The sequence below is a fragment of the Larus michahellis genome, chromosome 6 (genome assembly GCF_964199755.1).
Source record: "Larus michahellis chromosome 6, bLarMic1.1, whole genome shotgun sequence".
Lineage (NCBI taxonomy): Eukaryota > Metazoa > Chordata > Aves > Charadriiformes > Laridae > Larus > Larus michahellis.
This window is the reverse complement of record NC_133901.1, coordinates 53,628,728-53,652,575: the sequence shown is the minus strand read 5'-3', so window position 1 is coordinate 53,652,575 and position 23,848 is coordinate 53,628,728. Positions and strand designations below refer to the sequence as shown.

At 40.7% G+C, this 23,848-nt stretch overlaps 1 protein-coding gene across 9 annotated transcripts in view; it reads left to right on the top strand.

Annotated features, from left to right (window-relative positions):
• The first annotated feature begins 13,436 nt into the window (after positions 1-13,436).
• The window catches only part of ERCC6 (ERCC excision repair 6, chromatin remodeling factor), a 49,491-nt gene continuing 39,079 nt past the window's right edge, over positions 13,437-23,848 (top strand). For 2 of the 9 annotated variants that reach the window (XM_074591278.1, XM_074591275.1), the window contains exons 1-5: positions 13,440-13,523; positions 14,565-14,998; positions 17,526-17,646; positions 19,910-20,018; positions 21,783-22,509. In XM_074591278.1, the coding sequence (XP_074447379.1) occupies positions 14,568-14,998; positions 17,526-17,646; positions 19,910-20,018; positions 21,783-22,509 (1,388 nt within the window). In that variant the 5' untranslated portion in view covers positions 13,440-13,523; positions 14,565-14,567. Of the gene's footprint in view, positions 14,009-14,564; positions 14,999-17,525; positions 17,647-19,048; positions 19,175-19,909; positions 20,019-21,782; positions 22,510-23,848 lie in introns of all 9 variants that reach the window. The other 7 variants (XM_074591280.1, XM_074591279.1, XM_074591276.1 and 4 more) reach the window with 7 other exon arrangements.

The window sequence follows — 23,848 nt, the reverse complement described above, 5'->3', positions numbered from 1 at the left end:
CACAGGAGATCTTTTGTTATTTTTCCTTTCCTGTAGTAGCACAAATTTAACATGGAACAATCTTGGTCTTTTTGATGTCAGATATGACTCATGAGATAGACACTGGCTTTACTGATTAATCTTACTTACGCACATGTCTTATTTCTCCCCTATGACTTGCCAAGAGCATTTATTTCTGCTACACTAGGAACAAAATCTCAGCTATGTCTCCGGAGCATTACATATTGCAGACTCTGTCTCTTTGGCCCTCTGCATTAATTTTCTTCAAATGACACCAAGGGGCCAATATGTTAAGTTTGCACTATTGGTCTGACAAAATTTTGGCTTCTATTTATAATCATTTGTGTAAAAAGCATTAGTTTGGGTTAGCTTAGACCTATTGTGGAGGGAATTGCTCTAGCACAGATCATTCCAAAATTGCTTTCACTTTCTGTACTTGCTGAGGTTTGTGTTTTTGATGCAGTGTAAATTGTATCAGGGATACTGACAACCCTCTGACGTGCAATTGGAGGTGTACACTGGAAGCCTCTATTAATCCTAGATTTGGTCTCCTGTCCTTTTTAAGAGGATTTCTTTATAGAATTAGGTATTGATCCTACCCTAGTTATTGAAGTTGATTCACAGCTGCATGACTCTACGGCCTGCTGGCATAAAGAGTCTAAAATCAGATGAATACTACAAGCAGCAATAAACTAGATGCAACAAGGGCAATTACAATTACATACTAGGGATGGAGATTTCTGAGCCCCTCAGGACCCCTACCCCAGTGTTTGACTATCCTTACTGTTCTCTTTCTTCATCATCCAGAATCAAAAATCAAAGATTACTCCTCACACAGTATTCTCCCAAGTTTGGGTACATCATAGTTGTATGTGACCCATGCTACAGGGCTTCTGATGTTTCTTCAGGCTGACTTAACTGCAATAAATTTAGCTGTCATTAAGTTCTTTGATATTTAACCTGAATTTTGTTTTTAAAGTTGTCATAATACTTCTGGTTATAAATGAATGCTGTCCCCAGCTACTCGACAGGGAGAAGGACTGTGAAGCAGTGTATCTTCATCCAAAACATTCAGAGAACACAAAGGTTTCCGTAACAGTGAGAGGTCTAGGGTGGATCCCACTCAATCAAAGGAAAAATACCCTCTTCTCTTCATGGTTATTCATAGATATGTTGAAAAAGCTCTTGCAAGCTTCCTTTTGATGCAGGAGCTATGAGCTCCTAGACCAGCCAGATCAGCCTGCTCATCTTGTGGACTTTTCCAAGACAATTCTTTAGGATCACTCCTTGGAGCAACTTGAGAGCATAATGAACCCTGGAAAAGTCCTGTTGCTGTCAGCAGCCTACCCCTGCACACCTTATCTCCAATCATTCCTTACAATGCATCCAGCAGTTCTGGCAGCACTGTGTTCCCTACACATGCCGAACCACAATGATATGGATACACGGTAAGACAGATACTTCCAGGACTATCAACCAGCGTACCTGACGGAAGGGGAAAACCTGCACAATGCCACCATTCCCTTACACAGAAAGGATGCAAATAACCTATCAGATAAAAATCTTGTCTCTGTAAACCAATCATAGATCTACTTTATATTATTTTTGCAGAAAGATACAGGAGAAGAGGCATGCCAACATCCTGAATGGACTGAGCAAAGACATATATTTTAATGCAGAACTTACTGGCTCACAGTTCCTACTATGTGTCCCAAAGGCAAGCATAGCAATACCTTTTATATATACCTAAACAAAGGTAATGCTCTGCTTTGCTATAACTAACCAAATGGCAAAATACAAACCAGAGCTCTTATGTCCTAGAATTATACACTGTATACCCTACCATGTAGCAAGTACTAAACTGAATCTGTCTTAAGTTACAAACATGGGACTATTCACCGAGGAATTTTGATCTGAAGTTTTGGCTTTTGATCACTTCACAGGTAACTAAGAAAACAAACTGATGAGGTAACTGATTGATCCACGTTTGGGAAAAAAATACTGTGCTGATGTATACAGCAAGAGAATATAGCTACACAAGAACCATCCCTTGAAAAAACAGACCAGCACGGACAGAGTTCCAAACACCTCATCCCTTCCCTTTTCCTAGCTACATTGTAATCATATTTGGAAGCTTCTGGAATTTAGGAAATTTAAGGTTTTATACATGTGCTTATGAAAAGCCCAACAAATTTTTGCAACTTTAGCTGCATCTTGCTGTAATGAAAAGCCTCTTAGAAGAGGGTCTAAAGAGCCTGGATCTGCTCCAGAGAAATCTATGGAAGGTTGCTTATGGGTTTCAACCTTCTAGGCTCAAATCTAAAAAGATTCATTCACACAAAGAGCCTCAGTGAAGCCAAATAACTAGGCTTAGCCTAGGCTGCCCTGAGATATTTTATTACAGATGAAACCAATTCCCTTTGAAGATAAGGGAATGCTTTAGTCGATAGACTCTATTTTGCCTTTGGCTAGATGTGTGTAAATCTGGAGTAATGCCATGACGTTCATAAGAACCTCTCCCCAGATTTACAGTGATGTCACCAGGAGCAGCATACAAGCCCTGGTTGATTGAAAACGAGTACTGAACGCTTTAATTGAAACTGAATCATAAAGTAACCAGTGGGAAGATATTTTCTGAATTGCACTTGTGATTAGTTTTAATTTTTATTTTAATTTGTAGTTAATTATTAATGTAGCCATTAAAGTCTAAGAATTCACATAAATCAGCATGATTTATGTGAGGAATTGACCATACCTAATTAACTCCAATTATTGGTTATTAATTATTATTTTTTCTGGGTAACCAAGCCCAGAATGCCCATAGTGCATAGGTAACCAACCCTATAATGCTATAGGGTGAGCCAGAAAGTCTTGTCTGCTTTGAAAATGTATAGATATTTGGGATTTGTAGCATACTGAAATGCCCACATTTACTTCAGTATAACTTCCCCCAACTCAAACACATCCAAAATGCAGTGCAGGGAGAATTATGTTTTTTCTTAGGTAGACTTTCAATATCTTGCTTCCAAAACATTTGAAATTTTTGACCAAAATAAGCCAAAAACATATATGGAAAGAGAAAACTTCAGGCATAACCCCATATTCTTCAAAAGTCTCTTGTTCTGGGAGAAAAGCACTTCTGAGATACCTTTTTTCCACACTACTCATAATGCCAAACCATTAACCCAACGGCAAATATGTTAGGGTTATGCCATACTGTTAAATGCTATTTAATGTAACATTAAGAAATCACTTGAGTTCCTGGCAAAGTCTACTCATTCCTTTATAAATGTTTAAGGCTCAGAGGGACCATTATCATAATCTAGTCTGATCTTGTGCAAAACAGACAGCCAAGCATCAAGAGGGAATATGTTGTGGATATTGTTAGTAGTGAGGCTTTGTATATCCAGTCTGGACATGGAAGACTTCATGGTGCCATTTGGAAGTTGCACTGTTCTTTTAGTCTTAACCTATAAGGCTAAATTGGTGGAAATTCTCAAGGTAAATTTATTTACTCAGCCTTATTACTTATTACTCAGCCAAATTTATTTACTCAGCCAATTACTTATTACAGATTCATGTAATCTTAAGAAATTACATGATACAGAGCTAGGATTATACGACAGAATAGCCACTTACCTCATAGATGATCTTCACCTTTTCACCCTACTCTAACTTGCATCCAATACTGCCTACCATTAGATCATGGCCTCCATCAACTGCCTCTAGAGGCCATTACCTTTCAAACCTCCCAACACATGTAGTTAAATCCCTATGCTGAGCAAGGTCCCCCACTGAGGCTCACCTTGGGTCATTATGACACAGAAAGCAGGCTGCGGGGGCATTACTATTTCATCAATGATGTCAGTAGCCAGGACATTTATCCAGATCCTATTTCATTCTCCAACAGGCTCCTTGCCTCAGAAGATGTTATGGGGTCAGATCTGTGTAAAAGTCCAGAGCTGAGAACAAGGAGAACACCAGCCTCAGAACAGGTCAGAGAGGGGTGGTATCCAACACATGGTGGCACAGACAATAGCAACATGCTGTAAAGCAGCAGGATGTCTTCCTGTTATTCCTAGAACTGATATTCTGGGCCTAATCTGTAATCCCAAACTTTACAACAGTCTGATCAGCCTCTTGGCCTCATCTTTCTCTCACCTCATGCCCTCTGGATCTATTTAAAACAGTCCAGCTAAAATGATTTTCTTGGCCTGTTATTTGACCATGTCACATGCATCAAACCAGAGCCAAAGGCAGATCCAGTTCAGGCTGTGATTCAGGTTTGGTTTTAAATCAAAAGAATGCTTGTGCTTTGAGTAGATAGAACATTAACAAGTAACAATAATGTAATAGACTGTAATAACAAGTTTACTTTGGAAGAACACAGTCACAGATGAGTAAAAAGAAGAAACTAATCCCGTGGGTGATACGGGTTTAGAATTAATATAGTATTAAAACAGTTAGACCTTCAGACATACAAACCGATCCAAAATGCAGCAGGGTTTGTTTGGCACCAAGCTTCCAACTTCAACTCCATGCTAACAAAAATCAACGTTTTATATATTTTTGTATCTTTCCCTAACTTACATAAACCAATTTCAACCAATTTAAAGAGCAAAACCTTCCCTAACTACCAAAGTTCAGGCGCCTCTATTTTTTGCAGCTCCAACATTTTTGCTAAGACATCTCCTACTTTGTGACATTTTAATTATTCACAGCACCAGCGCTCTGCAAGCGGAACATGCTGTGTATTCTCCACTCACTCATTCATTAGTTTTAATTAAACCCTTTAATTTTATTTATGCTGTCATGGACTGATTAACAATTTGCAGCACAAACCAGGAAGTCTTAAACAGCACCTTGAGAAATCTTCCTTGCTCTAAACAGAGATCTGCTATAATAACTACAGATCTGCAGGATTGTGTTCTGAAAGGCAAAAGGAACCACATCAGCAGCTTTCCCAATGCAATTTTCTTTTAGCTGTTTAACAAAACGTATCTCAAGGCCTTTGGTGAAAATCACAGATGATGAGGTGTCCAAGGGATTCAACAGAATGAAACTGCAGACAGAGACTGTGAAAGTTGCTTTATTAGAAGCAGTATATGGCTGAGCTGGAGCAGAATGATGCAATCAGAACAGTGGACCAAGTCCCACTTCAGCAGTGACTCAGGACATTTTTAGTGTTGCCAAAAGGATGAAAGGCACTGTCTGGAACTTGTTAAAGGATAAATCCAAGCGACTCTAAACAGGGTCTTGATAGCTGTAAGTTACACGTTATATTATTCTTTTGAATTCCTGCCATCCATTTGAAGTGTCCGTAACTTGCACCTTCTGACAACAGACCTTCTATCTCTCAAGACCTTCATCACAGTGATCTCAGAGCACCTGGGCCCATCAGCATATGTGCTATACCTCACATTAATTCAAAGATTTAAGTCCACTTAAAACAGCCACCCATATACCTATGCACTGCCCTGCTCAGCAATTAATTCAGGTCCTCAGATTTCATAACAGCCCTTCTCTCACTCTTTACATCTGTTCTTTTCTCTACAGTCCCCCTCCACACATTTCCTTCTACCCCCATCTGCACACCTCAGCTCTGCTTCTCTTTCTCTTTCAGCAGTGTTTCATCCCTCCTACCTGACTGGAAAAAGACTGCCTCAGAGCATTATTTTCCTCCTTTCCCTGCTAGGTGTAGCTGTGCTCACCAGCTGAGGCAAGGCAGATACAAGTCTAGAAGAAGAAAAAAGAGGCATCTCCATTGAACAGAGCTCATTGAAAGATTTGGGGAGGTTACCCAGAGCTCCTGGGTGCTTTCTACTATCCCATGTCCCTTCTCCATGAACCACCTTTATTCCTGACAAAAAAAGGAGTGGGGGAAAAAAAGAGGTAATGGTACCCCCTCTCCCCCTTTGCTGGGATTAACTTGCAGGGTTTTCAGCTACCTGGTCCCTGCTTTAAAAAATTAAACTTCCAAGTCTCTGCTCAGTACAATATATGCCTTATACCACCCTGGGCTACTGTCGGCGGCTGTGGAGCCCCCAGATAAATACCCACATTTTTCTATGGTCTTTTCGTGCAACCTAGCAAAATGCAGTTTAGAGATAAGGAAGCAGTCCTACCGTGAATGAGGGAGCTGCGCATTATCTACCCCTTATATGGCACAGGATCCAAACTGCAATGGGAGGAGCTAATGGGGTAAAGGGGAGAGGGAAAGCCTCTTCAGGGACCACAACCCTCCCTACATAGCCACCATCATTAAGTCAATCCCTATTATTTTGCTTATAGGCTTGCAATTAGGGAGAAATAAATACAGAGTAAGGCACTGACATTTCATCTTCCTGGCCTCTGCTTTGAGTACAAACTGAGGCCAGACGGGGAAATCTGTTTGAGTGTGTCAGTCTAAAGAGGACTAAAACAACACAACTCTTTATCCTTTGGCACAGCCTTCAAAATCTACTCACACAAGAATTCAGCAATGAGCTATTTATAGAGGCTGAACTACCTCCAGGCCCTGTGCAGAAGGTTGTCCCAGGGGAGCCCAGCTAAGACAAAGCGGAGCAGCACAAGCTGAATCTGCCTGCCTCATCAGGAAGGTTGAATTTCACGCTGGCCAAGAGCATTCTGGGCAACAAATGAGGCCTCCCATAATGTATTCCAATAAAAACAGAGGCTTTAAAAAGAAATCAGTGTTTTGTTCCCTTCCAAGACACATAAATCGTTTTAAATTGCGCAATTTTAGAAGCCTCTGTGATTTCTTTTAGGCGATGCCTCCCTCTAGTGTTAAAGCAGGCAGGTGGTTGCTACTGGCTCTGGCTCTGTCAGCCTGGTTTTTGAAGAGGTGAAAGATTTTTGAGTACTTGAATATTTCTATGCTTCTCTTCCTGGCACTATCTGACCGTCCAAACATGACCTTAGCATGTCTCTGCCAAGGAGCTTTAGGAATCATCATACACTGCAAGGAGACCCAGCACAGGTCATCAGCAGGTGAGAGAGCAGCAGCCCACGGCCGGCAAGGTAAGATGGCAGCAGACGATCCTGGTTCTGGGATACGAGGGCCAGAGCCTCATCATAAACTTCCTGCTGAACAGCTACGAAGTATACAAAATGTGAAACGCCGGTTTGCAAAGACTCCATAAACTTCCAGGTTTAACTTCCCTCTTTGTCTGCAGGAGCCTGATGCAATTGCTCTGGCAACATCCCAGTACATGCTTACTCAGTACTTAAAACTAGTATCCATTTGTTTGCTTTTTATATGGGCTTTTAAAAGTGCTGCGTACATACTGCTATAAAAGATAGATAGCAAACGCACATGTGAAGCAATGATCTGGCTGCAAGTTCAGGAACAGTCCTCTACGAGCTGCCACAGATTTGGCTAGAAAATCACTTTTTTTCTTCCTCTGGAGAAACATACAGCCCAAATAAGCACAAACACAGCACTTTCCTAAGAATTTTGTATTGTCAAGAACTTCCTTATGTGTAAGCCTCAGTCCAGCAATATTTGTTGGAAATACAAAAGGTGAGCAATCTGACCACAGTAAAGTAGGGGGAGAACCCTTCACTTCTGGAATTTGTTCCCATTTGCGGTCATGATTTTTCCAGGCTAATAGTGCATTAGGAGTAGATGACTGCATTTAATTTCCTAAATGCACCACAGCAGGGAGAGAGAGGGAGAAAAAAACCCCAGTTTTATTTCTCTGCAATATAAAGAGTAAAAAATATTGCTTGCCACCAACTACACAATTATTTTCAAAGAGCTCAGCATCTCTCTTAAGTTGATATATTATCTTTATTACACTGGCATGGCTCTGAGAGATACTTGCCACTCAACTTGCTGGTACAGAGATACAGATGCTTTATTACTGTGGATGGAATTCCCATTTCTGCCAATGCTGCCGGCAATTCTGTGCCCTCCTGAGAAGTAATACAGCCCCTAAATCATTTATTATCTATTTTCATCACAACTTCACAGTTTTAGCGTTTTGTTTTAAATGCACTAAAAGTGTCAGTGTGCCTCAGTGTATAGCATTTTCACCACCAGCACAGAAACCTCCGAGGGTGTTGGCTCAGCCCCAGAACTGATACTTCATCAGGGAAGGACAGAAAACTAGAGAAGCTAAACTGATACGCACCAAAATCTGCCCCTGACGTCTGTTTTTTACCAGAACAGTGCTGCCTGTGGGCACCAGGGCACTCCATACCTGACTAACTGACCACTCTAGCATAGTCTTGGGATTTTCAGCTTCTAAACTGGCCTCAGGCAGGACAAGTGTATCCAGCTGATCAGCTCAGCCACGAAAGCAGCATTTCTAGGAATAGCCATAGCACAGGGAAGCACACAACTGCTTAGGGAAGTTTTAGGTGGAAGCTGAGGTGTCCATACCATTGCAGACCTCTCAGCAGATAAGGGGAAGTTTCTTCTCCTGAAATTCAGCCTCAAGATTTTACAAAGCTGTGTTTGAGGCTTCTTCCAAAATTCCTTTGGGGTCTTTCCCTCCACTATGTTTTAACAGGCCAGCCCCTTATTTCAGCACCTGGGGTTGTTTTTTTTATTTTTTAACCTAGTGCGTTTCAAGCTACTTGAAACGTATTTTTTCATAGCAAGGGAATTAGTCCCTAGAACAATTAACCAAGTCACGTAGTGGATTTTCTACTGTTCAATGTTTTTAAATCAAAATGTGATGCCTTGCTAAGCCATCTGTGCTACCTCAGCTCCAAGACGCAGGCCTGATGGAGGAGTTACTGAGTGAGAATTTTTGTTGTGTGCCACACAGGAGATCAGAAAAAATGATCTAATGGTCCTGTCTGGCCTTAAGCTCTATGAATCTATGAATAAATGAAAAACCTAGGCCTAAGCACTTTGGGACAAGGAACGTCTTTAAATATTTAGCAAAGCACTGCATCCACTGGGACTGCTCCATAAATAAGAGTAGCAGTCACATGCCCGAGGCTCAGCCATCTCAGGTCACCTTAATGCATGTAAACACTTGTGTGATGAGAGCTTGAAGATGTCCAAATCCTGGGGTCACTTAACTCTGAAAATGTAGTGGTTCAGATTACTTTTTTCTTAGCTGGTAAGTCCGAGCCTTTCTGTGCAGTTGCTCTGTTGCAATCAGTCCTAGTTCACGTACAGCATTTCCTCAGAACGAAATCCATAAATATGTTCTGTCACAAAGCCCTTCCTTAGCCTTCAGTTTGGCAAAATATATACTAAAATCTGTGGAGGAGAAGCCTAATTGAAAAAGCAAGACTGTCAGCAGGGCACACCCTTAACAGCACAACCAGGCCACTAAAGGGCTTGAGAGGACCATCTCCTGCTAAGAACCAGGGACTTACACATGGCAGGTTATTACTGGGTCCACTGGGATGTGTTTCTCATAGAATTCCCAGGCCATGACTCTCAGAATAATTTTTTAGAGTAGGATGGACTAAAAATTAAACCACTGCCCCTTTCCCTCTCATCACTGACAATAATTTACAGAAGCTGATTTTTCATTACCCAATTCAGAGTCACAGAAACAAGTTGCTTCCTTTCCGAGTTGTTATTCTATTTGAGCTTCCTTGGGAGCCTGTTTGCGTTTCCTCGCAGCCCTCCAGAACCGACAGCTGAGGTCTGAGCTGCTGCTTTGCACGGTCTGCCGGGATCCTTCCCAGTAATCCCGCAAGGCTGATAGAAAGGGAAGATGTCCACGCAATTTAATTTCCCAGTCTTGCTAGTTCAAGTAAAAGAGCATAATTACTACTTGTCGAAAGCTGCCAGAACCAGCTCCAGCAAGGACTTAGTGTCAACACTAATGCTTGCATGCGAAGGGGGTGAAGATCATGGCTACATTCACAACATTAAAAAAACCCTAACCAAACAAGCAGAACTACTCCTACCCAGCAAACCACACGGCCAGAGTGGTTTAGCAGAGTAGCGGCACTGCAGCTAGCAGTCATCTACATGTAGAAAAAAACTGAGGAAAATTAAGGTAAACGCAATGAAATACTGCACTAAAATACCCAGAAACATGGATGCATGGGACTCTGCCAGTGACTATGTGAAAAGATCACAAGCCATGTACGAATGTAGCTGAGAGCAGACTTGAACTTTTGGTTCACCGGAGGTTAATTTCTCTGTGAAAATGACTGCATTAAAAATATTACTTCAAAGTAATTTTGTTTTTTAATACGCATCTTGAACTTTTACAGCCTTTGTAATGGACAGTGCCAGGCATTAGCTGAGGCTGCGAACAGGTCGAAACCATAGCTCTCACCTGCTTAAGCAAAACGATGTGTTGAGGTAGAAAAGGTGAAGAAAGGCATAATGTTGGAAATGCATCAAGGATGGACCACCACGGAACCAGCTTTAAAGGCCTACAGAATCTATCCCTGCTATGACTTCAATGGAGCCACGTTGATTTTCAACTGCTGGGAGACCTGGCTTCAGCAGACTTCAGTCGAACAGCCTCCACACACACCACCTGGGAGCCTGACCCAGTTTGCAACAGACTAGTTGCACAATAGGCTTATTATTTATACATCATTCCCAGTGTACGTGGTGTTTCACAGACAGATGACATTGATCAGCCTCTGCCTGAAGGGCCTCCCACATTTTTATATCATGGTTTGAGAACACTCCCACAAAGATCATCTCAGTCCCATATATCCCCTCCTATACAGAGCACAACAGGGATCTTTATAAGCAAGCCCTCAATAAGGGATGTCTGGAGTCACAGTCAGGATCCCAGTGTAACTGCTTTGTTCTGTGAGTACCTGCCTTGAAGCAATAGTATTTAATATTGGATTATAGCCTCTTTCTTTTGGACTCAGTATTGACCATCTCCCACTTTAGTAATCTGGTAACCCACAGAAGTCTGCTAACATATAAGAAAATCTTCACTCATTTTCCTCTCAAGCTTGGAAAAGAAGCAGCCACTCCTCTCCTAGCAAATAATACAAAGTTCTTTTACAAAGTTCTTTTTTTCTTCTTCCAGGACAAGTTATCTTTTCCCCTTCATTAATCAGTTTCTGGAAAACTGAGCTTACCACTCAGTTTAGTTTTGACAACAGCTTGATGTTGCTCTGTCCTTAAATGCCCCCTTGGTTGCTGCCTTTCTGACTCTGCTGGAAGACTTTGCACTCCACATTTTCAATTGTTTCAGCAATTACAAAGCACTGCTCCTTGAATTTAGAACATGGCAACAAAGGTTAAAAATAAGCCTCCTTATTCTAGTCATTAAATACTAACTAAAGGATATTTGAAGCAATAGCATATTTCAGAGCAAAGGAAACAAAAAAAGAGTGTATCAACTAAGCACTGTCTTATTTGCCTGCTGACCTTTTGGGTCTTGGCCTTACAGACCTTACAGGGTCAGTTCTGTGTTTTCTTGAGACTTCCAGACATTTGGGGGCTGGAGAGAATAAGGGAATGGAAGGAAGTGAAAGGAACATCTTCAGTCAATGACCTGTAATTGTAGTTCAGAATAAAGCCAGGCCACCAATAATTTTGAGAGTTATTCATTAATACTCACACCAGCGGATATTAAAGGAAGTGGTATAGCGTGTCATAGAGAGCTGGCAACATGGAGAACTTGGAAGGATACAGTATTTTACTAAAACTGTCAGCGGTGGTGATTTATGAGAAAAAGTAACAAAATTCCTAGTCTTGGAGCAAGTGTGTAGAGACTCTGTGGGTGTGTTAGGTATGCCACAAATTTGGCTAAAAAATGTTTCTGTGATGTTTGAAATGCTTGAATCACCGGGTACTTCATTTATCAATGGTGTTTTACCCCAGCAATGTGGGCTCCATCAAGGCACTGTAGGAACACAGCTGAGAAAATGTCAGACAACCAATGTCTAGAGAGACTAAGACTTTCCTGGTACGAGAGTCCAGATAAGGGCCACCAAGATGAGAAGGGACCAGACCATCTCCCCTGTGAGGAAAGGCTGAAAAGAGCTGGGACTGCACAGCCTAACGAAGAAGGAAGGGAAGATCTCATCAATGTGTACAAATACCTAAAGGCAAGGTGTAAAGATGGCAAAGCCCAAATTCTAATAAAAGTTACCTTCTTTCCTTGTACACCCTAACCTACATCCTTAAACTTTTGTGATTAAAACATTACATCTAGTCATACACAAACACCATCTCTGCTATTCCTCTGTTAAACAACTGTGACATTTCTGAGTAGTTACAATCATAATCTTCTACAATCAGGGTGACTAATCAGTAGGATCTGGGACTTCTTTGGATCACAGGTGTACTATAAACGCACTATCATTACCAGGCAAGCTTTCTCTCTCATGGTCTGCAGCATTTTGCTGAAATTAAGCACAAGTTGGCTAAGCTACCATGACTGTCACTTGCTTATATATGCCTCGTCTCCACCCTTGAATAATTTACAAAATAATACTACATTTTTAAAAATCTGTGTCTTGTTTCAAGACATTCACTGCAAAAAGATGGCATTAAGAATACATGAAGCAGGACAACTAAAAGGCAATTGAAGAAAGCAACTCTGTGGTCAAAGTGAATCACAAATTGTCCCTGTTAAACTCTATCTGCCTCAGCATTTAATTAGCAAAACATTTCCACGTATATTCTACCATGTATTTATCCTCTCACAGCTGGCCCAAGGCTATCAGCAAGTAAATTCAGTTCTGCTGCCCAAAGGAGAGGGAGCTGGGTCCAAGACTCTCATGCCACTGGAATGGGAATATAGAATGACAAGAACAGATGGCACAGACCGTGAAAGGTGCCCTGAAGAAAATCTAGTGTTCTGCTTTTGTCACTACCAGAGAATTAGGAAGAAAACATAAAGGCAAGCAGAAAACAGAACTAACTGCTGCTACAGAGCCCAGCAGGCAGGAGAGCTGTAGCCCTTAAAACATTGCTCCTTTCGACAGTTGCTCACTAGGTCTATAAGCAATCCTGCTGCTATATCCCAGCTGTGTGGCACCCTTCTCTTTTTTTTTCTTTGCAGGAACCTTGAGCAAACACCATTTGCTCAACAATGCCTGTTTTTCGAGCCCTGGGCTGATCTGCAATTGCATGTCCTTCCCCGAACCTTTCAAGGGACAGACACCTGACGTGCAGGCAGCTCAAGGGGGGAAAATGAACTTCTGAAACGGTCCCTGCGAGCGGCTGCTGTGTGGCGGTGGTCTGTGGCACTTCTGCCACGAGCATCGATCCCCTGCGGCCTGGCCAGCCCGAGGTGACCCATGGGCCTGTGGGCAAGTGGCCCAAGCCGGGCCCGCGCCCGATAACACCGGGATAACGAGGCGGCCTGACGGCAAAGGCCTGCAGCTGCCAGCGCCCTCACGGACGCCGGCCACGGCAGCTCATCCCCAGCCGGCGGGCGGCCGCTGCTGGCGGGTTCCCGGCCGCCCGCCCTCTACCCGCTCCCCGCCGCCTGACGGGCGACGCATGCGCAACCGTGACGGTCACCGACGCTGAGGAAGTGACGCAGCCGTGCTCGGCGTGGGTGGGTGGTGCGCCGGTGTTGTGCGTCGGTGAGGTGTTTCGGCTGCCGGGTGGCGAGGTGAGTCCCGCGGTGGGCCTCGGAAGCCGCCAGTGGCCCTGCCCGTCCCCTGCCCGGGCAGAGGCGTTGCCCCCGCAGCCCCTCGCGTTTCCATCTCGGCCGGGCCTTCGGGCCAGCGGTCCTGTCCCGGCCTTGCTCTCGGAGAGCGGCGGCGAAGCACGGGAAGGTGGGGAACGGTGTAGGCGGGGGGCGGGCGGGCGGGCGGTGTCCGGGGTCCCTCGCAGGGAGGTGGCCGGTGCGCGGCCTTGTCATGTTGCCTGATGCAGGGTCGGACCCGGTGCGTGCTCGGAGCTGATGGAAGGAAACGCTGAGCCGTGACTGGGATCCACGGCTGCCATGGTGGGAGAGGTTGCTAAGGAAGCCCACCCGCCTTGATAGTGTCTTCCTGCAAGTTAGTGACAGCTCTTTCTCACCGAAGTTGATAAAAATATACATCCTTTCAGAAAACTGTCTCACTCTAAAGGCTCCAAACAATACCAGTCTTTGTAAGTCACTCCAGCGTCAGTTTCCTAACAACTAAGATGCTTTATGTTCTGCTTCAAAGCTGAATTGTCAAACTACAGCCAGCTGTTCTCATCAGTGCTTTCACTAGCAAGTCTTATCCTGTTTCAAAAACTTGTACTTTTTGGTTTGGGATATGCTAAGTTGCACGTGTTTTAGTTGTGTTATAGTCTTCTGGAGCCCACATTTGCACACAAGAGCTCACTCTCCTTGCCAGAGTGATTTTGAGAGGTGAAATTTGAAAGGAGAGTAATTTTTACAGGTTATTTTATTGGTCTTAATATCAGCGTCTTCCAGGAGTATTCCATATAGTTGCCTTTAAGAAGTTTTGGCCACTTTTTCCTTTCCATTATGGGAATTAGCACGGAGAAGACTTTTGGGGGAGGACTGATGGAGGAGTAGACTACTAGGTGTTTTAAAACAAGAATTTCTCATAAAGAAACATGCCTACTTTTATTTAGGCACAGCCTCCATGAGGAACTTTGTGTGTGTGTGAATGTTCTTATGGTGATGTGGCTCTTTTTTGTTGCCTTTGAGCAGAAGATGCCAACAGACAACAGCCATCTGCCAGACAGTATCCAAGAACAAGACCCTGTTGCTACTTCAAGCAATAATGGCCAGCATAATGTTGAGGAACTGGGAACTGAGCAAGAAAATAGCACTTGTGACAGTGACCTGGATAATAGTATTGGAGTTCCCAACTCTGCCAGCCAGTCATCGACTTCCGCGGCTGTTCCTTTGGAGGTGCCCAGAAGAGGACAACCCCTTTTACAGATCAACAGGCAGCAGATTCAGTCCATCTCATATAGTGCACAGGCTGCTGAGCTCAAAGGTCTAGGAGTTGATGTCTATGACCAGGATGTATTGGAGCAAGGAGTTCTTCAGCAAGTAGATAATGCAATTAATGAAGCTAATAAAGCCACAAAAATAGCTGATGCAGAGAAAGAATATCAGTCAGTGCTGGATGACATAAGGTAAATTGTGTCCTTTCTTACTGTTCCTTTCTGTTACTGACTATCTAATGAGGCTTGGTGTCTCATGTTTTTAAAAGCTGGAAGACGAAAAGATATTTTGAAAGCACTAGAGCACATGTACTCTTCTGAGTAACCCACCGTTTTTTAAAAGGTGAAAATATTTTTCACATTAGAGCAATGCTTCATTGCTCTTATTTGACTAATTCAGTCACGCATCAAGGCTGTAGAGGACAGCACATCTCCTTTTTCTGCTTTGTCTCCTACATTACAAACATGCATGTCTGTTTTCTGGGCAGTGGAGAACTGCATTGTACTCTATTATTCAAAGTTATAGTCAGAAAAAGTGCCAGTTCTTCGATTCTCTATGCTTCATGGGGTTATCTGCCTCCTGTTATGTGTCTTCTGTAACTTGTATGACTCCATATCATGAGCGGACTACAACCAAAACAACCTTATCACAAGTTTTTGTATGAAGTACTTAATGACACCTTAAAAGAATCAAATGCTTAATTAACATGATATAGCGATAGTAGAAGACTTTGAGGGATAGGAACCACAGACCTTTTGAGTTTTGATCTTGGATCTCCCTTTCTGTTTTTGGTCTCATTGTAGAGTTACCGTGTGAACTACTGCAGGTAAATAATACTACCCATGCATCTTTCACTGTATTGCATTAATGTTGGATTTTAGTGCTCAAGAGTTCTGTAGGCCTCCATTACCTATGTGAACTCTCACATAGCTCTCTTGTTATGCATATCCTTAATTTTATGCACTTCATTAATTTTCCAGTTTGGGTGTGGAGATGTGAAACTAAGTTAGTTTGCAAAACCGGAATCTAATTTGAGATGTTATGTAGCAGAAGGACGTAATAAGTAATGTGATCATTGAGAGGAAGAATGAAGCAGTGTAACTATTGCAATTAGATTATGTGGTTATTGAAAGTGTGGTACATGGCACTGTCAATTAGTTGATATTTTCCTCTTATTCTTTAAGGAGCATCCTATGATTTTTTTCTTACTGCTCTATTTTCACCTTTCACTTAAAGTTGTAAAATGAGATTTACATGGAGGGCGTACAAATGGTTTCTGTGGGTCTGTAGAACCTCTTCGGTATAAGATGTAATGTGCAAGTCTGAAAATTGATTTTGGATGAAATTAGAGAGATAGCTGGCTTGTTGAGCAGAGGGACTAACAAAAGTAAAGATGTGTAAGTAGAGCGTGGTAGTGTAGGTTAAAGTCCTGTAACACGATGAATGCATGACAAGAGGTAAAGTCAGGCAAGAAGTGGTTTTTGAGTAGTTGGCACAGAGTTCATGGTAGAAGCTGAATGATTCTGTAATATACACACAAATTTAATCAGAGGAAGGAGAATAAAAAGTGGTTGAAGTTTAAATCCCACAGTCCTGTTAAATAAAGCTTTGTGGAGGAGGACAGTAGTGGTAGGTGTCAAGAGACCCTAGGGCCAAGGAAGCAAGAGCCAAAAGGTGGGAGATGTGCGAAAGGATGGTGTACTTTGAAGCAACAGAACTGAAGACTGAGAAGGGGGACAGGGTGGTTCAAAAGTGTTGATAGAGAATGGAGGAGATGACAGTGATAGCTGTGGAGCTGGTAGAATACATCTCCTAGAAGAACAGTGGTAGAATCCAGATTAGAGCTCGAGAGAAACTTGGCCCAACAATTTCCTCCCTGACAATTGCAGAGACTTACATAGTGCTTTTCTTTGCCTGTGAGGTGAATAGTGAATAACGGCCACTTCACAGGTGTTGTAAAAAGTTTTCTTTGACATTTTCATAATGCTAATTCGGGTATCTTTATGACATATTCTGCTATTTGAATCAAGAAAGCTAGTTTTGTTGCTTCTGACAGTGGAGCAGTGGCTTCTTCCTTGCAAATGACTTCAGCAGCAGAAACAGATGGTATTAGCTTATAGTATCTGGTTCAACCTGAATTCCGTATTGTATATGGAAACGTGAAAAATGCTAGCACATGAGAAAGGGAAGTTCAATGTTGGTGTGCGTTTTAATTCTTTGAGCTCGTCTGTCTTCCTGAAACTTTATTTGTATCTTGTAGTCTGTTCTTTGTGTAAAAGAGACATTGTAAAGGTAAAAGAAAAAGGCTTCCTTATATAATGGCATCGAAGTATTAACATGGGATTTCCCATTTAGATTTTTGTTTTGCATTTTGTTTACCTTGAATAATAAAAACAACCACTATCATTTGCTTATTGTCATCATCAGACTTGTAACTTTTGACTAGTAAATATTGCAGTGGTTTGTTCAGTTTCCTTGCCTTTGGAATTTTAGTATTAGCAAAATTTTGTTTAAAAATATTTTATGAACTACGACTTTTTAAAGTGTTTAGTATTTCCAGTGTTGTTTAAATATGAGGTGCTTATTTATAAACTTACCTTTAGACCTTTTTTAATCTTACTTTAAATCTTCTGGAATTTCTAAATTGTCTGAATCGAGAATGTGCTGTTTTTGTTACCGGAGTTAACTAGTACATTGCAATCTTCTTGTTTTTTTCAGATCATGTACAACATCTCTGAAACAAATAAACAAAATTATTGAACAACTTTCACCTCAGGCTGCCGAAAACAAAGATATAAACAGAAAACTAGATTCTGTAAAACGGCAAAAATATAACAAGGTGATGAGATTACGTTAATTTCCTGCTGACAATACTTAGATTGTGCTTTGGTTTAAGTCTTGGATTATGTGATACAATTCTTGCTTAATTACATACTTCAGAGTCAATCTATAGTTGCTGTTCCTTCTCCTTTAAATGGTTTAATTTTCTGCCAAAGAATGTAAATAACCGATTTAAATATGTGAAAGTGAGAACTGAATTGTTTTTTTTTTTTATTTTATTCTAAATTCCAGGAGCTGCTCAGAAGACTGATTTGCATTAATCTAATTAAATCCCTCCCAGTAGTATTTGGAGAATTAGCAAAGCATTGTTAGGGCATATTCAATAGTTGACCTAAACCTCAGCTCTCTTGGTCTTCGTTCCTTACCTTCCTTTCCTTAATCCTCTTTCATTGTCTGTGTCTTTCTTGTACCAGTACACATCATTCCTTTCTGTGAGCCATTTTAGCTCGTTGATTTGGCAGAAACTTCTCCTGCTTTTTTCTGCCAGAGTAGTAAGTTAAAGGAGCTAGTCGAGTTAAAGGAGCTTATCATTTTCCTTAATGATAAACCTGACTGAAAAACTTAATGTCCTTTGCCCTCATATGCTTCTTCCCAGTCTCAGGCCATTTGCACCGACTCATTCAGTTGTTTGGTTTTTAAGCTTGATCATTTCAGCAGCTTGGATAACACTGTGCTCATAATTCGGCCAATTAAGAGAGTGAGGGGGGACAGTGGCATGGGACTAGGAGTAAGCCAGGTGGAAGTAGTGGGAAGAAATGCATTAAACCAGACTTACCACTAAAGGGTGTTCATGTAATTGGACACTGTATTTTGCTTGTTTTCATATTACTTGAAGTTATTTACGCAAGCATTACTTGCAGGGGAAGTTCAAACCTTGTTGCAAATTCATCGTTAGCCATCTCTGGCAGTCCTTGAAGTGTGAGGATAAATCCCTGTATGAAAACTATAATCTCCGAAAGTGGTCCTAATAACCTCAAGAGTGTTTTGGAGGCTGTTTGGAGGCAGACAGTGTATTTAAAGCTGGTCTTGAGCTACTTTTTTGCATGGAGAAGTGCCTTTTAGTACTCTTCCTTTTGTAGTATTTTAAAAACATGGTTAAAGACAACAGAATTCTTCTGTTATTGAGACAAATGGGAAAATAATGACTGGTACAAGACAGCTATTTCCTTAAAGCTATCATACAGGGAGTGGTTTATGATATAAAGTACTGTTGTAGCAGGGATAATAGTGCTTACACGGGAGATAATATATTGTACCATACATCAATATACTTAGCCTTTATGGTTTCAAAAGTGCTACATGAAGACATGTGCGGCTAGTGAACTGTTATACACTAAAAAGAAATTGCTCATTTTGCCATGAACTTGATTTTTACTGAAGTATGTGTCTCTCTTGTTAAGGAAATATTTTCAAAGCATGGAGTTACAAATGTGGAAAGTTACATTGCCTGTGTCTTTGTTTTACTGGTTGAAATTTCTTGTTATGTAAATGAAAGTTAGTAACACAAAGGAATCGCAATATCACCAGTAAGTATACAATTGAGGATATTACAATTAGGTAAAAGGTGTAACAGAAGAGCTAGCTATGAATTATTTTCATAGCAGTAATGAACTATACTTATTATAGCATCTGTAATGTTGATCTTTTTCACTTATTCACTTTGTATTTTTTGCTGTTGAATTAGCTGTGACCACTCCAGCATTAACTGTGTACAAATATTTATTAGGATGACAGACTGATTTACAGTTTCAGTTTCTTTCTAACAAAAGATTCCAAAACTTCTGGGATGATAAATAAATCTTGTATCTGTTTTCAGTGGGTTATTAACCATTAACCCAGTCTTGCAAATCATGAGGAAATTTTTTGGTGTTCTCTGTGCACGTCACTAATCTGCTTGATGGGCTTCTTTCACTAGAATCAACACATTTATAAAATGACCTTAAAAGATGTACAGAAAACTGCATAATGTGCATGTGAAATTTGTGCATATAAACAATCTGATCTTATTGTATGCATATCGTAAGATGATTGTGCACACAAAGTCGTGTGTGTCCTGTGGGTTGGAGCCCTACAGATATTGTGGTGACACGTTTTTTTTTTTTTGCACTTTTTTTTTTATTTCGAATGCAATACTGTGAACATTTGAATGTGAGCTTCTGGTGGAAAATAATGCAAATGTAGTCATTTAAGTCCTGTTTAAAAGGATAGCAAGTTTATGAACCGGTTTAAAAATTCAATTATGTATCTACTTGTCATTCAAGGAGCAACAGCTAAAGAAGATCAAAGCAAAACAAAAGCGTCTCCAAGCAATTCTTGGTGGAACAGAGATTCTTGATAAAGTAAATGAGATTGAATTTGAGGAGGATGAAGGTATGGGAGAAGGTTGAAAGTTCTGTTCTACTTTTATGTAACGCCTTTTTTTGTTTGAAGCTAGTTTACAAGATCTTTGCCAATAAGGAAATAAATTTCAGTGGTTTGCTTTCAAAGAGAGAGTTAAGAACACTTTTTCTCTGCACCTGCAGACTTGCAGATCCTGGCATATTCATGTGGGAAGTTTTAGAAAATGGATGTTAATCCATGTTCAGCTCAGTAGGGATGGCTGAGGCACATTAGAGTATTGGGCTTAATAAATTGGAAATCCTAACATTTTTTCACAGCTAATTTGATAAAAATGACTAACATCATGATTGAATTACATTTTATATGCTGGATGCTATCAATCAGCATTAACAAAATTGGTTTTTCTTACTGTTGGGAAGTATCAGTAGAAATGGAAGGAGGAAGTGCTTCTCTCTTTCAGGCTGCACTGTGATTTTGAAAATAAGGTTTCTTCCAAAGCAGGATATTTGTTCTCTCAGTGTTTCATTAGGTGTGCTTTCTCGCTGCTGTCTGCAAACTGAGCTTGGATTTTGTAACTCCAGCCTGGCCGTCTTTGCCACAGTCACTAATCTGCAGTATTCTGCAGGGCAAGTTTGAAACCCATTGACTTCTGCACATCATCTTTGGGTTATATTGTTATTTGCAGAAGTATAAACTCTGCGCCTCTGTGCTATTTGTCCATTACAGATGTGGCTAGAGTGGGTTCCAGATCTCACAGAGCTCAGGCTTCTTTCCTGGTTCAACAAATCTTAGAGGAGTCAAAACCAGTAAACTTTGAAAAGTAGAAAAGCGTCTTTAATCCTTTTTCGTTGAATGGGTTCATGCAGTAAAACTCAGGCACCCAGTGTGATGAAATGTAACTAGGAAGCGAATGGACCCCAAGACAGAAGAAATGGAGTTCAGCGGTTCCAGTAGTTTGAGAAACGGAGAGGGCGGAGAGGGAGGAATATCATGCCTGATGCATCATCATTACTTGTTAAACATGTTTTGGTGATAAATACAGTGCTTTAAATGGGACCATATACAGTAGTGTGTCATGCTGGCAATTCTGGTACAGCTATTTTGAAATTTTGCGCCCTAATAATAGATTTCAGTTTGGAATTCCCCTTCAGCTTCCTGAATTCAAGAGCTTTTCCACCTCTTTGGTTTCAAACACAAATTATAGTTTGTGTTAATATGTTTAGTAACTGTGTACACAGTCGAACTGAAGTGCTCTTCTATGGAAACATGCTGTGCAGCCAATCTGACTTTTAAAGTCATAATCCTAATTTTAGTATTGTAGAGTGGGAAGATGGGGTTTGTTTTCTTTTTTCTTTTTTTTTTTTTGAGGCATGTGGGAAGGCAGTCTTTTATGTGTTTTGTAAGATTTGTGTCTGTCCTGTATGAAATGTCAAATTTCAAGCTTATGAATAGGACTGAAAAAATGTTAAGATAGTTTTTGCTGCTGTGTGTTCTTTCAGAAGTATTCGTGTTTTTGTAGTATGTATAATGTCTCCTATATAAAGTTTGAGAAGTAGTTTGAAGTAAAAGTTACAGTTGGACTTTTTCAGCCTTCTGTTTGTTGGGTTTTGCCGTTTTTGAACTTCAAATATTATGTGAGACGGTAATTTGGGCTTTTAAGTTATATATATAAAAATTGAACTGAATGCATATAAAGCTGGGGGAGGGGGAAGGAGGTAAAAAACCACCCTTGTTCCTGTGTTTGAGTTATTCAGAAGGTATTAAAGATGCTGAATGTTCTGATTTTTGTTGTAGAACCTGGTCCATCATGTCTTGGGAGTATGCTTATGCCTGTTCAGGAAACAGAGTGGGATGAGCTTATTCGTACTGGCCAGATGACTCCATTTGGAACTAAAATACCTCAGAAGCCAGAGAGGAAGACACGACGATTAATGCTAAATGAAGCATCTGATTTTGAGAAGTACTTAGCAGACCAAGATAAGCTGTTATCTGAAAGAAAGAAGTTATCGCTTCACAAAGGAGCAAAAAAGAAAGTGCAAGCCAAAAATGTTAAGAGCAAAGCTCCTGCGTCTACTACAAAGGAAAAAAAGGGTAAAGCCCTGTCAAAAACAGATAAGCGGTTAAAAAAACACCTGAGAAGACTTCAGAAGCATGCCCTCCAGATACAGTCAAAGGCAGAGATTCCAAGAGAAAAGAAATATCTTGAGGCCAAGAAGTTCAAGCGTGAACAGGAAGATGACAGTGGAGAGTCTGAGTATGTACCTGATGAGGAGCTCTTTGATCCAGAAGCAGTAGAAGAGGAGGAAGAGCAGGCATCTCCTCATGCTGAGAATGATTCTGATTATGAACTCAGGAATTTGTCAAGAAAAAAAAAATACTTGGTGAAGAGAGATTTTAAAGAAGATGAAGATGATGCTGACTTCTTTCCAAGCTCTGACGAAGAAGAGCAGACACTGGGGAAGCGCAAAGTGAAGAGATGGCGAGATGATGGAGACGAAGACTATTATAAGCAGAGACTAAGGTTAGTCCTAGACATTTTTATAAGTAACACGAACAGATTATGTTGAACACACAAAGGGCAATGTCTGTAATACATGGCTAGGAACTAAAGTATGGAAAACGAAACAGTCAGAATAATCATAACCTTCCAAAAGAAATCGGACATACCGCTGAATTACAAGGACTTTACTGATAGATTTTTCTGATTGTTATAGGTCCTTCAGTAATAAGCTACTTCTGTATCAGTGTGTGTGTTTTTGTTTTCAGAATTCTGAATGTGCCCAAAATGGAGCATATAAAAAAAAAAAAAAAAAAAAACCCACGTATTACTTGGCAGCTTTATGCTTAAGTACTGCCTTTGTTTCTAGATCATATACCTACCTTTCAAAAAGAGGAAAAAAAAAAAAGCCTCTGTTTGATGGGCAAAATTACAGTGCAGACAGACAATGCCCTCCCTCTTCAGAAGGATGGCACTTTTCCACTGTGAGAGAAATCTTTGGTTTGGGATTGGGTGAGATGCTTAGGTTTTGGCTTTAAATTATTAACTGCTAGTCAAAAAGAAATCATTTGAAGAAATTATAGTTACATACTATTTCTGTAGAATCTGTTAGTTTATTGAAATCCGATGCAATTAAGTATAGTTTATAAGGCTAACAGGTTTATTTGAAATCAGTATTAAAAGGATCTTTTGAATTTAACCTTGCAAAAACTTTTATGCCAGAAAGGACAATATCTATATTATTTGATTATCAGCATATGGTATCTCTTGTATAACTTACATTAGAAGACAGAAGTAATGAAGACTGAACATTTATACGGCTCTTAGTCGAGTCTAAAAAGAGCTGCTCTGTTTGACAGTGATGTTTTCCTCTCTTTGGTCTTGATGAGAGTGAGGGTAAAAACATCCTTATTTAAAGAAATAGTGACAGTGGTGGTACTAGTGGTGTTTTCTGTTGCTATGATGACCTAAGGTTGTAAACTGAGGAAGGTTTCCAAGGAGAGTCCAGTATGTTGAGTGGAGAAATACACCTAAGAACACAAGTTATTTTTGAAAATGGCAGGTGAAACATCTTGTGCCAATCTGTGATTTATGAAATTTATATAACCTGTGTGTTGATGATCTCTCTGTAGCTACAGTGTGCTCTTGAGACGTTTTCTCTACTGATAGCATAGCTGTTGAGCTCCTAACAGTAAAACTGAGCAATATTTCCACTTTCACAACTGTCTGGAAAACATTTTGAAGGGGCAACAAAGTGACATGTAGTTTGTTAAGCTGTTAAAATGCGAACTAGACATGCCAGTCAAAAGATAAAGATCACTAAAATCGTTGTTTTGTTTTAATTGTTCTTTAACCACTGGCG